The following is a 13,857-nucleotide window of genomic DNA, read 5'->3' as shown; positions in this document are numbered from 1 at the left end:
AGCCCCTTCTGAAACTAGAGCCTGAGGAACTGGTGTGTAGTGGCAAGCTGGAGCAGCGGGCCCAGGTGTGCCTCGTTAATTCAGCAAATCCAAGTGCAAAGTCTCGCACCTGGGTTGTGGCAATCAGTACGAGCTGGGGCATAAAAGGAGACAGCACGGCCCTGCTGAAAAGGACTTGGGATACTGGTGGATGGCGGGAGGTCCCTTCCAGCTCCAGCGATTCTGTGAGTGTATGATAATTGTGCTGTGGAGTTAGGGAATGCGAATAGTGTGAGGATTCTGAATATTTTCCAGGACAGCTTTGTTGAAAGATCGGCGTTGTTCAGGGCAGTGAGTGTCTGAAGGTAATTTTTCATTCTTGATGTGGAAGGCTTGTAATTTAGCTGGCACGTGTGAGAAAATCCTTCCGAGAGCAGCCCTATCGGTTCCCTTCATTTTGTCCGCCTTCGGGGCACGACTGTGCAGCCGCACGGACGGTAAAATCCCACCTGTCCAGAACGAGCTGCTGCAGCGCGGCGCGTGGCAGCGCCGTGCGGGTTGTGGCGCCCCGCGCTTCTGCGGGGCGGCGCTGCGGGGAGAGGAGCGGGCTGTGCCTGCGGGGTCCTGCGAGCCCTGCTGTGGGGTCAGCTGTGTGCGGGGTAGCGGGAGCGCAACAAGGAGGGGGGAACTCCTGCGGGTTCTCTGACCGCAGCTTCAGGCCCGGTGTGGAAAGGTGACGGCCTAAAACGGGGGCTGAGAGCTGCGGCTGGAGGAACGCTGCCTTTCCCTCACGGCTGGGATTCGGTCCGCTTCCCGCTGCGTAAAATAAGAGCGTCATATTCGGCGCATTCCGTGCAGCGATAACGAAGACGCCGGCTGGCGTTTCGCCGCGCGCTCCCGCGGCGCCGGCCCCGATCCCTGCGCTCTCCTTCCCCCGCCCCTCCCCTCCCCCACCGCTCGCGCCCGCGCTGCCCCGGGGCGCCGCACGCTCTCGGCCGTTGCCCGTCGCCCTGCGCGCGCGGCCTCGCGCCCGCCGTGAGGCGAGGTGAGGCGCCGCGCGAGCGGCCCCGGCCCAGGCGGGGCGCCCGGAGCTCCCGGACGGCCGCGCCCTCGCGGCTCTCGAAGCCCGCACCGAACCGCGCCGCCGCCGGCGAGGGGCTCCGGCCCCGATTCCCTTCCGGGGGCGGCGCGGCGGGCGAGGCCCCGGGCCGTGCTGCGGGAGGAGCGCCCGCCCCCGGCGCGGTAAGATGGCGGCCGCGGCTCAGGCGCTGAGCGGCGCGGGGCTGCTCCTGGCCGCCGCCGCCCTGGCGCTGCTGGCCGTGGCCATCGGCACCGACTCCTGGTACGAGACGGACGCGCGGCGGCACCGCGAGCGCTGCCGCGGCTTCGGCCACAAGCGCAGCGACCCGCCCGGCTCCATGTCGGCGCCCGGCTCGCACCTGCCGCTCCGCGCCCGGCCCCCGCGGGCCCTGCTGCCCGGCCGGCCCCCGGCCCCCGCCCCGGCCGCCGCCACCGCCGCGCTGGACTCGCACTGCGGCCGCCGCTTCAACTCCACCGTGTCGGGGCTCTGGAGGCGCTGCCACCGCGCGGGCTACGAGCCGGACAGCGAGGAGCTCATCCGGAAAGGTGCGGGGCGGGGCGGGGAGAGGTGCTGTCCGCGGTGCTGAGCGCCGCCGCGGGACGGGCGCCGTGCGGGTGCGGCTGCGGGCGGCCCTGCCCCGCTGCCGCGGCCCGCTTTGCGCCTCCCCGTCCGCTCTAAGCGCCGCAGTGTCGGGTGGGACCGCGGCCTCGGGAGCCCCTTCCGTAGGCCGCTGCTGGGCCCGGTGCTCGGGCCGGGGCGTTCTCCTGACCCTGACGTCTTGTCGTTCGGCGCAGAGAAACGTGCGGTCTTGTTTGTGGCAAGGCACAAGGGAGGTGGTGTGGCATGGGGGCCTTGGCGTCGCTGCAGCGGATGAGTGATGGGCAGCCGCCGTTGTGACCGATGTGTGTGTCTGTGTCATGCAGGGCTCCGGGGCTGATGGGAGGGAAAGCTGTGAATCCAATGCTGGTGTGGTACGGCGCAAAGCCAGGTGGTTCGTGGTGTGTGAATGAAATTCCAGGGCTGGATGGAACGATGGTACAAGTCAATAGATGGCTTAGGATAAGAAACACTTAGGCTTATAAAGCTATATAAAGATGGCTTATAAATCAGGCTTAGGATAAGAAATGCTGTACGTGATTAATGGCAAATAACAGGAGCTACTGATCCAGCAGGTACCTGCTAGCATGGGGAGAGTAGGAGCTGGGAGAAGTGCTTCCACTGAAGCACAAAATGGAAATGCTATCTTAAGAAAACATGAGCAGTTCTTCAGTGGCTTCCAACTGTGACGCCAACCCAGCGCAGCAGAGGAGGAATAGACTGGCACTGTGCAGCACAGCTTGTCATTGTCCGTTCTTTCCAGTGCACAGCGGTGACTGGTACTTCTAGAAACCCTATTGCAAGCCTATGTCCAGCCTGCAGCCCAGCACAGCTCACGATGCAGCCCAGCCTCTGCCCTGTGCCAGTGGCTCTGCCCTGCTAAGTGGTCCGGCCCTTGGCGTGCAGCTGTCACTCAGCACCAAGCAAACTTCAGTGTACTATTAATCCTATCTGGGCTGAAAGCAAGACATGGGGCACAGCGCAGTGCGAAGCTGAAATTATGACTAATAATTTTATGCATTTTGATGCATTGCTAAACACAGTCCTGTGGAAAGTAAAAAAAAATATGCAGCTGTGCTTTCCATTATGATAAAGGAATCTGAGAACTGGTTTTGAGATTGCGGAAAAAAAAAATTACAATTTTTTTTGGTGTATTTATAACTCCATTTCCAGTCAGCGTAAATTCACAACCCATAAAATTTTAAATGGAAGGTACAGATTTGCAATCAGATACTCGACTCAAAAATGTGATCGTGCCTCTCTCCTGGACTTCTGTAGGCCATACCTTAGCAGAGAGAAATACCCCTCGCTTCACAGTCGTGTCCTACTCGTGTCCTCACTCCTTGGTATTACGTACGCTTGTAAACAACTGTTTTCAAGGATGAAGCACAGGAAAAATACAATCTCATGAAAAGTATTTTTTGAGAACCTGGAAAACTCCCTAAGAGTTGCAGCCACTGCAGTCAGATTAGCCTGACGTGTTCGTTTCACAAAAACAAGGTAATGTCCCACTAGTTTTACAGTTTTGTTGCTGTCCTTTTTTTTTCTTTTTCTTTTTTTTTTTTTTTTTTAGGTTTTAATAAAAAATATTAAAAATTAAAATGTTTTGTTACTTACATATAACATAGTTAACCTATATTTATTATGAGGGCTGCTCCAGAAGTAATGCCTCCCATTTTATTTTATTGGGCCACAACATCAGAGCTGCATGTTGGCAGTGCGGCAGTAGAGGTTGAACCTTCCAGCCAGTATTCTGTTACATTTTGTTGCTGTGTGACAGCTGGCAGCGGAGGGGCAGCCTGACAGAATGCAGTCTGACATGAAAGCAAAGGTGTGTGATTGGATTCCTCCATGAGGACAACGTTTCACCCAGTGACATTCATTGATGCTTGCTGTTGACTGTTTCTGGAGACCAAACAGCGGATGTGAGCGCAGTGAGGCAGTGGGTGGTGCATTTCAGTAGTGGTGACAGCAACAGTGGGTCACATCTGCAGGTGTGGATTTTTATGAGCGTGGCATGCAGGCTTCTGTTCTGGCAGAAATGCTGAGCTAATAGTGGTGACTATTAAAAAACAGAGTTTTGTAGCTTGGAACTTGCTCTGTCAACCGGTGTTACCGTGCTTGTTGTATCTGTTGTCGTTTCCATGAAGTAAGTAGCAGGCATTACTTTTGGAGCAGCCTACATATACATGGCCCAGGTGAGCCAAAGTGTTGGATGCCCGTGCCCTAGTGCTGTGTGATCACCTGCTTCCTCTATTCAATTTCCTAGCATCAATTTTAAGCATTTTCATTTCCATGTTGATCTCGTTTCGCTAAAGGGCAGCTTATTAATTTCATTCTCTCAGTTGTCCCTGTAATGTAAATGTTTTTCTGCTTCACAGCAAACCAAATGCTTCCAGCTCCCATTGGAATGAAGAAAGGAGGGTAAGGGATGGGGAGGACACCATTTTGGTTGGTCCTCAGTACTTTTGGTTTTGAGGGATTTTCCCTACTCTGCTGCAGTCAGACTGAAAGGGCAGAGGCTGCGTTCTGCAGGTGTGTGGGTGGGGACTGATCTGCCTTTAGGTCTGGTGTGTTCAACTGGGAGGGCTCTGAATGCAAAAGGTTTTCCTTCTACTTACTTTTTTTCTCCAGCTGTGCTGGTAATAGACATGGCCTCTCCCTGCACACCTCACTTCCCTTCTATTCTTTGCCTGCGTTGCTACTTTAAAGATTTATATTAGTATTCCAGTATAGAGGGAAAATTTTTAATAATAGTTCTTATGGAGTTGGTTCTTTAAATAGATATGAGACTCTTCTTATCCCTTCCCCTGACCTGCTTTACTAGCAGCCTTTCCTTCTTCTGGCTGTCCTTTTCTGGGGCAGCTCTTATTAAGCAGCCTTTTCCAGCTGGTGCTCAGGTGTGGCTGCTGCTGTTGGTTCAGGAGCGCTGCTGGATCTGCACCTTCCAAAGAAATGGGCTTTTTTCCCAAGTGCGAGCTGAAGCTCTCTGCTCTGCACCTCTGCAGTCCTACTTTCTCTTTGATTAGCTGTAAGGTTGCAGCTCGCTCTCTGGTGATGTGTGGTGCTGCCTTCTATTCCTGGAACTGGAGATTTTTGTAGGCTTTCAGTGGCAGGGATAAACAAACAATTTTGTGAGAGTCCAGTGGTAATTTTGATGAAGGCTTATACTCTTCGTTGTCTAATACTTCTGGAATAAGGTTTCTTTTCCTTTCTGGGTATCTCTTGAGTCTGGAATAAACTACTTAAATCCATTTAAAAGTTAATAAGCGCGCTTACCCGTTTAGATAACTCCATGGATTTCTAGCCCAGTGCTGATGTACTGCCAGGAATGCAAAGCAAGTTCTGTGAAAAGTTTAAAACTTATGCATTTTAGCTGGTAATATAAAGGCATGCATACTTTTATATATGTATCTATCTTTGCTTTATATTTTTAAAGGGGAAAAGCAGGAGTTACTACTACACAGAGTTTCCAGCTTTGGATTCTGATCCTTCAGTCTTTGCACGTTTCAACTTTCAGTAGATGTGTGAAGGAGATGAGCTGTGCCAAAGGGTCAGATACCTGCGTGCCTGAGCCTTGTTTTTGCCTGAAGTTAGAAACGGAGAAAAAGAAATAAGGGACAGGGCTAGAAACAAAGAAGCTGCGAGGTGACCTCACTGCAGCCTTTCAGTACCTAAAGGGAGCCTACGAATAGGAGGGGAATCAACTCTTTGGAAGGGTTGATAACTGCAGGATGAGGGGGAAATGGTTTTAAGTTGAGGGAGGGGAGATTTAGGTTGGACGTCAGGGGGAAATTCTTTACAGAGAGAGTGGTGAGGTACTGGAACAGGCTGCCCAGAGAGGCTGTGGATGCCCCGTCCCTGGAGGTATTCAAAGCCAGATTGGATGGGGCTCTGAGCAGCCTGGTCTAGCATTAGGTGGAATGGTTGGTGGCCCTGCATGTGGCAGGGGATTGGAGATTCATGATCCTTGAGGTCCCTTCCAACCCTGGCCATTCTGTGAGTTAAAAAAAACACAGAGCAAAACTGGGAGGTGGGAAGTGTTTAAATCTAGGAGGGGAGAAATGTGTGGGTGTTTCTTTAAAATGCAAAGGAACAAATAGTGGACAGGTGGGAAATAGAGGTTAGCAATTAGTAGCAGACAACAGCCCAGGAGCTGCCAGGGGGCAGAGAAGCCAGGTGTGTGCAGGGGGCACAGTGAGTATGGAAACCTGAGTACAGAGTGGTGGTGTGCAGGGCCTGTGCTGTGTGGGTCACATGTGGGTACTGCAACAAAAACAGTTTGCTTGGAGATCTTGTAGGTAGGGAGATCCTGAGGGGATTTGTTAGATGCTGTTTGCTGTCTTGTGTTAAATGAAAAACACACTGTTTGTAAAATGGTGGCAGTAGCAAATGATTAATTAGGAAAGCTCTGTTCTAATAGGCTGCTTTGTATTACTTGGTGGGTTCATTTGAACATCATGCATTTTAACAGCAGTCAATAGAAGGAACTCAAAAAAGGTTGGTCACTACTGATCGACTGAAGGGTTTACAGCTCCTTGTAGCTTGTTCTGGAAGAGCCCTGGGATGGGACTGGTGCATCTCACGTGTTGGGCAGAAATAACTTCTCAGTAGCACCATGTAGCTGAGAAGGTAAGAACCAAAGGATGTGTAAGTGGAGGAACACGGCAGCTTGTGGCAATAATGAGGCCCTTAAGGGAAAATGGCTTCATTCTGGTGTCTGTGCTTCCAGTGCTCCCAGCTGATGAGAAACTGGGAGTGTTAAAGGAATGACTGTGTACCACGGAGGTGTCAGCAGTTTGTTGCTTCTTGTATTCATTTTTTAATCAAGAAAATAGCACATACAGTACAACTTTCAGAATGTTCTTGTAATGCCTCTAAGGAATGCTAGGATTAGGATGCCATACAACCTTTTTCTTCTACAGATGCAGTATGATAATGTAATCTCTTGAGCACAGGCTCCCTTCTTTCCAGTGTTTTCAACTTATTTGTGTGCCAAAAAACCAATGTTCCCCTTAATTGTTGTCCTTGATCACCACCCTGCTCCATTCTATTCAAGCTCTTGCCTGAAGGTAAACTTTAATTTTGGCAGGCTTTCTTATTTGCTGTCAGTCTGTTACAAAAAAAGAAGGGGCGGGGAAAGCAGAGTTAGTTTGGTGGTGGGTTTCTGAGGTTTCTGAAATGGAGAGCAGGATGTTGTCCCTGCCTGGTTTGATTTGCTTTTGATTTTGCCTTTGATTTAGGATATATGGAGGTTTATGTCAAAGGATAGCTGTGAAATATGTTTGAGTTTGTGATAACTTTGAGATTGAACAATGCACTGAATGCAGTCCATGGGGTACCTGTGTGCATCTGGGTGCATACTGTCTCTGCAAATTAGGCTTAAGCTCTTACTCAGCAAACTGGAAGCATGAATTAGTCACAAGAGATGCAAAAATTGGCTACTGAGGATTGCCTGGACGCATGCAATAATTTTATGGGAAAAAGTGGGTTATGCTCAGCTGAGAGATCACTCTCACTGCTCCTAACTCTTATCCACGTGTTTCAGCTCTGAAAAAGTTGGAAAAGGGACCCCAGTGAGAGGCCACCTGGCTCACACCTGGGCAGGACCATTCTGCACTCTCAGAGAAGTGGGAATCTTGCAGGAAAATTGGTTTCTAGCGGCAGAACCCAAGCTGTCACTAAGCCTGTAGATTAGAGGTCAGAGCTGAGCTTTGTGAGCAGTGTAAATCCGGGGATTCTCTTCACTGAGCTCTTCACTTCGCAGCCATGCTTTCTTAATATAGGTTTATGTGCTACCTCCGTAAGATCAGCACTTTGAATTCTGGAGAACAGGGAGGAAGAAAGTTTTTAAACGAGAGGCAGAATTAATTGTTATTTGAAAACCTCTGAATAAGCAAATTTGTGTAAGAAGGTGGAGAGGTCTTACTTTGTTCTACACGTAAGCTATTGTAAGATTGCAGACCACGGATTTTTCTGCGGCAGTGGCAGTACAGCTGAGGAGCCTGCTTTCAATGTAATGGTGCTCAGAGGCTTTGGGAAATCTAGCTTTGGGCTTTTTTGGGGTGTGTTCTTTACGTATCTGTTTGTTCCACTTAAATAATAGATGTCACTGTTCTGTTAGCGTGGGGGAATTCAGGTCCCCTTCCCACTGGAGGCTCAGCTTGCTCGCTGGAGTTGCCTGGCTGGTGCGTGTGTAACTCCCACTCTTGTGAAGCAGGAGCTTCCTCCTCGCTGGGCTCTGCAGGAATAACTGGGTGCAATCCCAGTGACTGGTGTTCAAGAACAAAGTCTTACTTCTCATGGCTGAAGGAGAAACTCGAAGTTAACTTCTTCTCTTGCGCTTTCTGCATCTTTTGTAAACTTGGGAAACTGCAGCTCCCTGTTAGTGACTGTCCACCAGCTTGCTGGTCAGCTGTTTCTGAATGGTTCTTTTGCTCCAGAATTCAAGTAGTGACCTGTAACCACTGTTTGGGAGAACTTTTTGCACTCTTTAGCTTTATTACCTTTCTGGTTGTTCTTTCCCTCCCTCACACCCCCAGATCTTCACTGCTTTGGGTTGTTTTCTGAAGTAAAAAGCTCTTTCAAGAGGACAGTGTATATAGCTCCATATTTGTAGCAGGGATACGCTTTTCTTTAAGCTATATTGACAACAAGCCTACAGGGTGCTATTGTTCATTAGAAGTAAAGTGAAAAGCAAATGACTACTGGAGTGAATTCAAGCCCCCCCCCCCACTTTCCAGCTTTTATTCAAAATTTTCAAAAAATGATTCAACTCTGTATTCTTAAGACAGCTGTGTTGGTATTCTGACGTGTTCTTGACTCCCCAGCTATCCCAAAGGTGTTGTACCAGTTCCTCTAGGAAGCTTCTGGGTCCTTTGGTGGCTATAATTAATGTTCACCCTCAGGCTTTTCTTTCTGCAGCCTGCCTGTGTTATCTAGGTTCCCCTTTTCCAATTGTTCTTTGTAGCAGGACTACCTCTGTTCCAGGTTCCCAATGACTTTGAAGTACGCTGTTCTTTTTTTGATGACATTTGTTCTGGTACTTCCCCTGCGTGAGCTCTGCTGGGCCAGCCGAGTCAGCAGCAAGCTCAAGGCACAAGGGTTTTGCTCTGTTTCACACTGATGTCTCTTTTACAGGAGTTATTCAGCGCTGCACTGCTGTAAAGTATCACTACACCTCCAGCTCTCTGCCACGCAACTTACCCATCAACATCACCAACACCATCCGGCAGGATGAGTGGCACGCTCTCCGTAAGTAACCCAAAGCAGAGTACAAGACTGGATGACTCACTGCCTTAAATGTCATACCACATGAGGTATTTAAACCAGATATCTGTCACTGGTCCCTAACCTATTAGTGAGAATGAAAAAGCAGACAAGGGTATAATTGGAAGAGGCCTTAAGATTTGGAAGGGCTTATGCAGGGGAATTCTGGAATACCAAACTGCATAGTGTGTCGTGAGACAAAATTGTATTCTGGATCTCTTGAGGATAGACAGTTTCTAGCTGGCTCAAAGCCAAGGCGTTGTGGCACCATATAACATGTAAAGAGCTTGTGGTTCTTCTGCATGCACACAGGTGATCTGACATAGCTCTCTGGGAACAAACTCTTTTAGGGAACAGCTCTGTTTGTCCCAACCCAGGCTGCCTCGTGCCCAGGTCCTTCCCACACAAATGACTGACCTATGGCCTGTTGATGACCACGATTTAGTCAGGCTTTCCTGCTCCTGTTTTTCCCTGTATTTCTTTAGTTTCAGTGGCCTCAGTTATGTGAGCTGCAGTGCTGAGGAAATCTATAGACAGAACTAGGAGGGGAAAAAAACAGCTCTTGTGTTATGGATGAGTGCTGTTCATATCAGCATTTTTTTTTTTTTTAAGAACTTGTTACTGTAATTCTTCCCTTCATATTGTATTGATCTTCTGTCTCCTTGTCTTCCCACCATTCCTGTCTTCACCTCATGCCACCTGCCCTCTGTATTTTCAGTGTTTTCTTTTAACTCTAAAACCACATGCATGCCAGTTCTTGCAGTGCTAACGTTTGCAAATCATTGCAGAGTTCATAATGTGCCCCTTCTGTCCGATACTATTTGGCTGCACTGCATGTGTTTACTAGAATTGCTCTTGGTCAGCAAAGGAATGCCCTCTAGTTGCACGGTGCCCAGCTGAAGGGAGACTGGTTGGTTGAGTGCCCCTAGTTTCAGTGTGCTGTGCAAGATGTCTATCAAGGAAGCTACAGGAGGAGCGCATGCATGTAAGTAAAAATGTTAGCAACAGCAAGTCCTGGTTGGGTGCCACCATCTTCATTTTGTTCTTGCTTTTGTTTTGTCTTTCTTAGATCTGCGGAGGATGACAGCTGGCTTCATTGGCATGGCAGTCTCCATCATCCTGTTTGGGTGGATCATCGGTGTGCTGGGGTGCTGCAAACAGCAGGAGCTCATGCAGTACGTGGCTGGACTGCTCTTCCTAATGGGAGGTGAGAGTCTTTCACTTGTCTTCTGCTCCTGGTGCCACTTCTGGCACCTGGCAGGACCCTGCTGTATGTGCACATGAGCTTTCTGCTCTGGAAAGCTGGTGTGTGCCCACAGTCCTCTTGCCTGCTGTGCATACAGCTTGCTGCTTCTGTCAGACAACTTGGTTCATAGATTTCTCTAGGGAATCTTAAGAAAACAAATCCAAGTACAGCACCTTTCTGCTGCTCAAAGATGCTCACGTCTTTTGGTAACAACGACACCTGTACTTTTGCTTGTCCAGCTGAAAAACAAGGAGAGTTTGTTTCTTTACTTGAAAGGAGTACAGCAGCAAGAAATGCACAAAAAGCTATTGAGATGTTGCAAGGATACAGATTCTTAAATTGCAAGCAATAAATAGGCAACTTTTCAGTAGCTGCTCATCTTTTTCTTAATGGAAAGGCAGAGCTGCTACCTAAGAGGTCAGGTGTCAGCATTTGTAATGGAGGCAGGCAAGGAACACAATGGCCTAAGAGCGTTTCTATCCATTAACCAAACAGTTGTGATAGTAGATAGTTGCCATGTTCTGAGTGGGAAGAATCTTTCCCCTGCTCTAGGAGAACCTTCTCTAAAGTGTTTTGGGGAGATGCACAGGATGCTGCTGTGGTGTGAAGCCAGTAAGGCCAAAGTTAGCCTTGTGTTGTCCTTGATTATTTCTACACGTTGCTTAGCTGCATGTTTTAATGCTTTTGTTTTTAACATTTTAATGCACAGCAGTGATGGAATAAAGTGGAATGGGTGGATCGGGAACCCTCTGAGTGCTTCTGCACTTAAGCTTCGCTATGACGGGCATGCTGTCAGCAGTAAGATGTCATTAGTATTTAGACCCAGAGCCAGGGACAAAAAATTACCCCAGCCTTGGGTCTATTATTGTCTCAGTTTGACAGGATCCTTTTTGTTAATGTGGATGCTTTGGAGAGTAGATGTCAGCCTGGACCAGCTGTACTTAGGCTAGATCAGGATGAAAGTACTTTAAGCATAACTCCATAAAAGATGTGAGATTTTTTTTCCCATTAATAAGATAAGTAGACAAGATTCTTAGTGACTAAAAAGCGTTCTGAAGAACTTCAGCCCTGCCTCAGCTGTCCTGGCTCCAGAACAGTTGCCTTTAACCTTCCTATGGTTTCACAGAGATAACACACTAACGCTGTAGCAAAACTCTGATGTAGGTTAAAAAAAGCACAAGGCAGTACCATTGAGAGAGTCTGTGACTTTTGCTGGTATTCTGAAACTTAGCAATGGAGAAGCAGTTGAGAAAAGCCTCTGGCATCACAGCTGGCAGCAGCGTGGAAGTTCCCAGAGGAAAGCAAGCAGTGAGTGAGCAGTGCAGAACTGGGCTTTAGCTGTTTATTTTCCACAGGAGTCATTTGTCATTGGAAACGGAGCCTTTGGAGATCTTTTGCGTAACAAACTACAAATGACTGAGATGTAAACAGTAACAGAGGGAGCTAAGACAGTATTGATTATTTGGTGTGTGAGATATGCTCTAGTCATATGTATTTGCCATTCTTTTTCATTTCTTTTTCTGCCTTTTAAAAGTGACGGGCTGGAAGGGAAAAGGTATAATTTTTATTTTTGAAAATGTACAGCTTTTGAAATACCTGGGCTGGAGGAGGGGAACTAAACAAATGAAAAAAACAGAAACAATCAGAGTAATTAATCTGAGGGCACTGTAGAACCCTCTCCCTTTTCTCCTGCAGGTACCTGCTGCATCATCTCTCTCTGCACGTGCGTAGCTGGGATCAATTTTGAGTTGTCACGCTACCCTCGCTACGTCTACGGGCTGCCAGAGGACATCAGTCATGGCTATGGCTGGTCCATGTTCTGTGCCTGGGGAGGCCTGGGTCTCACCCTGCTGGCTGGGTTCCTCTGCACTTTGGCCCCGTCCCTCAACACTTCGCGGGCATCCGTACAAAAACCCAGACAAGAGAACGGGGCTGTGTGACCTCGGCAGGGCTGAGGAGAGACTCTGGAAAGCGCAGCCTGGGCAGAGCTGTGGGTTAACACCAGAAGAGGCGGTGTGTCGGTGTGAGGAGCGGTGCCATAGCTGTGGAAATACCGGCCTGGGGGCTGCTGCTACAGCCTCCAGCCACGGATATTGCAAGTAACTCCAGGTTTGAATTATTGCCGATTTGCTCATTGATGGTTTAAGGGGGGACAGTTCTGTTTTATTTTTGTTCTGTTTACAAGGGATTAAATCCAAGGCTGTGTCTTTTGTGCTGTTTTTTGAACTGTACCTCCATGGTCCTGTTACTGTCCAGTTGTAAGGGATGTTTACGCACCAACTCTATTGCTGCAGGTCTGTGTAACGCAGACCCAAATTAGGGCAAGAAACTATGTGAAGTTGGCTTGAACACTTTTGCAACAGACTTGTCCAGTGTTGGCTCAGGCCATAATTTCCCAAAAGAACCGTAATCTAAAGCCCAGGTTTAGGCCAAAGAATTAGCCCATCATTAGTATTAATTCATCTAAAGCAGAAATCTGTGCTATTCTATGCTGTAGTATCAGTTTTCACTCACCCCTAAAGCTGTTTCCAAAAGGAGCCTGCTGTAACTGAGCAGCAAGACTGAATAATCTCTCACTGGCTTTAGGAAGAGGGGGGGAAGGTAAGTTTTCCTCAGCTTCTTACACAGGTCAGGTTACTCATTTGGCTAACAAACAATACCTTGTTTCAATGAAGAGATGTATGTAACATGCAGCTTATGACTATCCTACTAGAGGCCAGGATAAAGTACGATGTAGTTAGAGCTGCTGGGATCAACCTTCATCACCCAAGTAACTCATGGGTACAATTCCTGTTCTGTAAAGGAGATGAGTTATTCTCCCTGAGCTCAAATAGCAGTACTCTAGTATCGCAGAATGTACAGCCCCTCAAATATTTATGTCCAAAGGAACTGCAGTGTGTTTTCCTCAGGAATGTGTGGCTTCTGCTCACTTCACCACTCACCCCTCTACAATGCCAAACACCCCAAGCACAGCACAGCAAGAACACGTGCTCTGCTGGAACAAGTTCCCTCTCTAGAGTGAGCAGTAGGGATCTTGGAACCAGTGCAAGTACTATGGCTAACTCAGGAACACCCGCCAAAGTACTCTGGGTGCATTTTTCTTTCTTTCATCTATTCTTTCTTCCCTCACATCCCCCGCCCCTCTCCCAAGTGTCCAAAAACTGCACAGGCAAGGATGAGATGGCCAGCATTTGGAGATGTTTACATTGTATTTCAAATACAATCCAGTGGCATGTAAGATATTTAATGCTAAAGTCAGTGTATTTATGAAAAGTGTAATTTTTAAATGGAAGTTGTAATTCTCAACTGGCATTAAAACTACTGAAAGACTTGCTCAGTGGATGTAATTGTGAATTCTCTTACCGATTACCAGACTGATTCACCAGTGCACTCCCATCTATCAGCCATGGTGTCAAAGCTTCCAATGTTAAGGTTAAGCTTAAAAGAAAAAGTTAAAACATCATTCATGTGTGAGTCCTGTTCACCTCTCTGTTGCAGAGCTGAGTATTTGCTGAAAATTTGTTAAAGATTCTGACAAATGCGTACAGCCTGTTTGCTGACTGCACCTGCAAAACCAGACAATGCTGTTTGAGCTGCAGATCATGGATTCCAAAGTACACTTACTGCAGTAGTAGCTGGTGGTCCTCCTGAAATAGCAGAGCAGGATTTAATCCCCGGGCAGCAT

At 48.2% G+C, this 13,857-nt stretch overlaps 1 protein-coding gene across 1 annotated transcript; it reads left to right on the top strand.

The window, feature by feature from the left end:
• The first annotated feature begins 1,193 nt into the window (after positions 1 to 1,193).
• LOC149917807 (transmembrane protein 178B-like) lies at positions 1,194 to 13,626 on the top strand. Its single transcript, XM_031593408.2, has 4 exons — positions 1,194 to 1,605; positions 8,798 to 8,911; positions 9,996 to 10,133; positions 11,868 to 13,626. Exons 1-4 carry the CDS (start codon positions 1,227 to 1,229, stop codon positions 12,110 to 12,112), a joined length of 876 nt encoding a protein of 291 aa, XP_031449268.1. The 5' UTR covers positions 1,194 to 1,226; the 3' UTR covers positions 12,113 to 13,626.
• Positions 13,627 to 13,857: the final 231 nt, after the last annotated feature.

The sequence above is a fragment of the Phasianus colchicus genome, chromosome 5 (assembly GCF_987193195.1).
Source record: "Phasianus colchicus chromosome 5, bPhaCol1.hap1.1, whole genome shotgun sequence".
NCBI lineage: Eukaryota > Metazoa > Chordata > Aves > Galliformes > Phasianidae > Phasianus > Phasianus colchicus.
The sequence above is the reverse complement of the archived record's forward strand: the minus strand, read 5'-3'. Positions and strand labels throughout refer to the sequence as shown.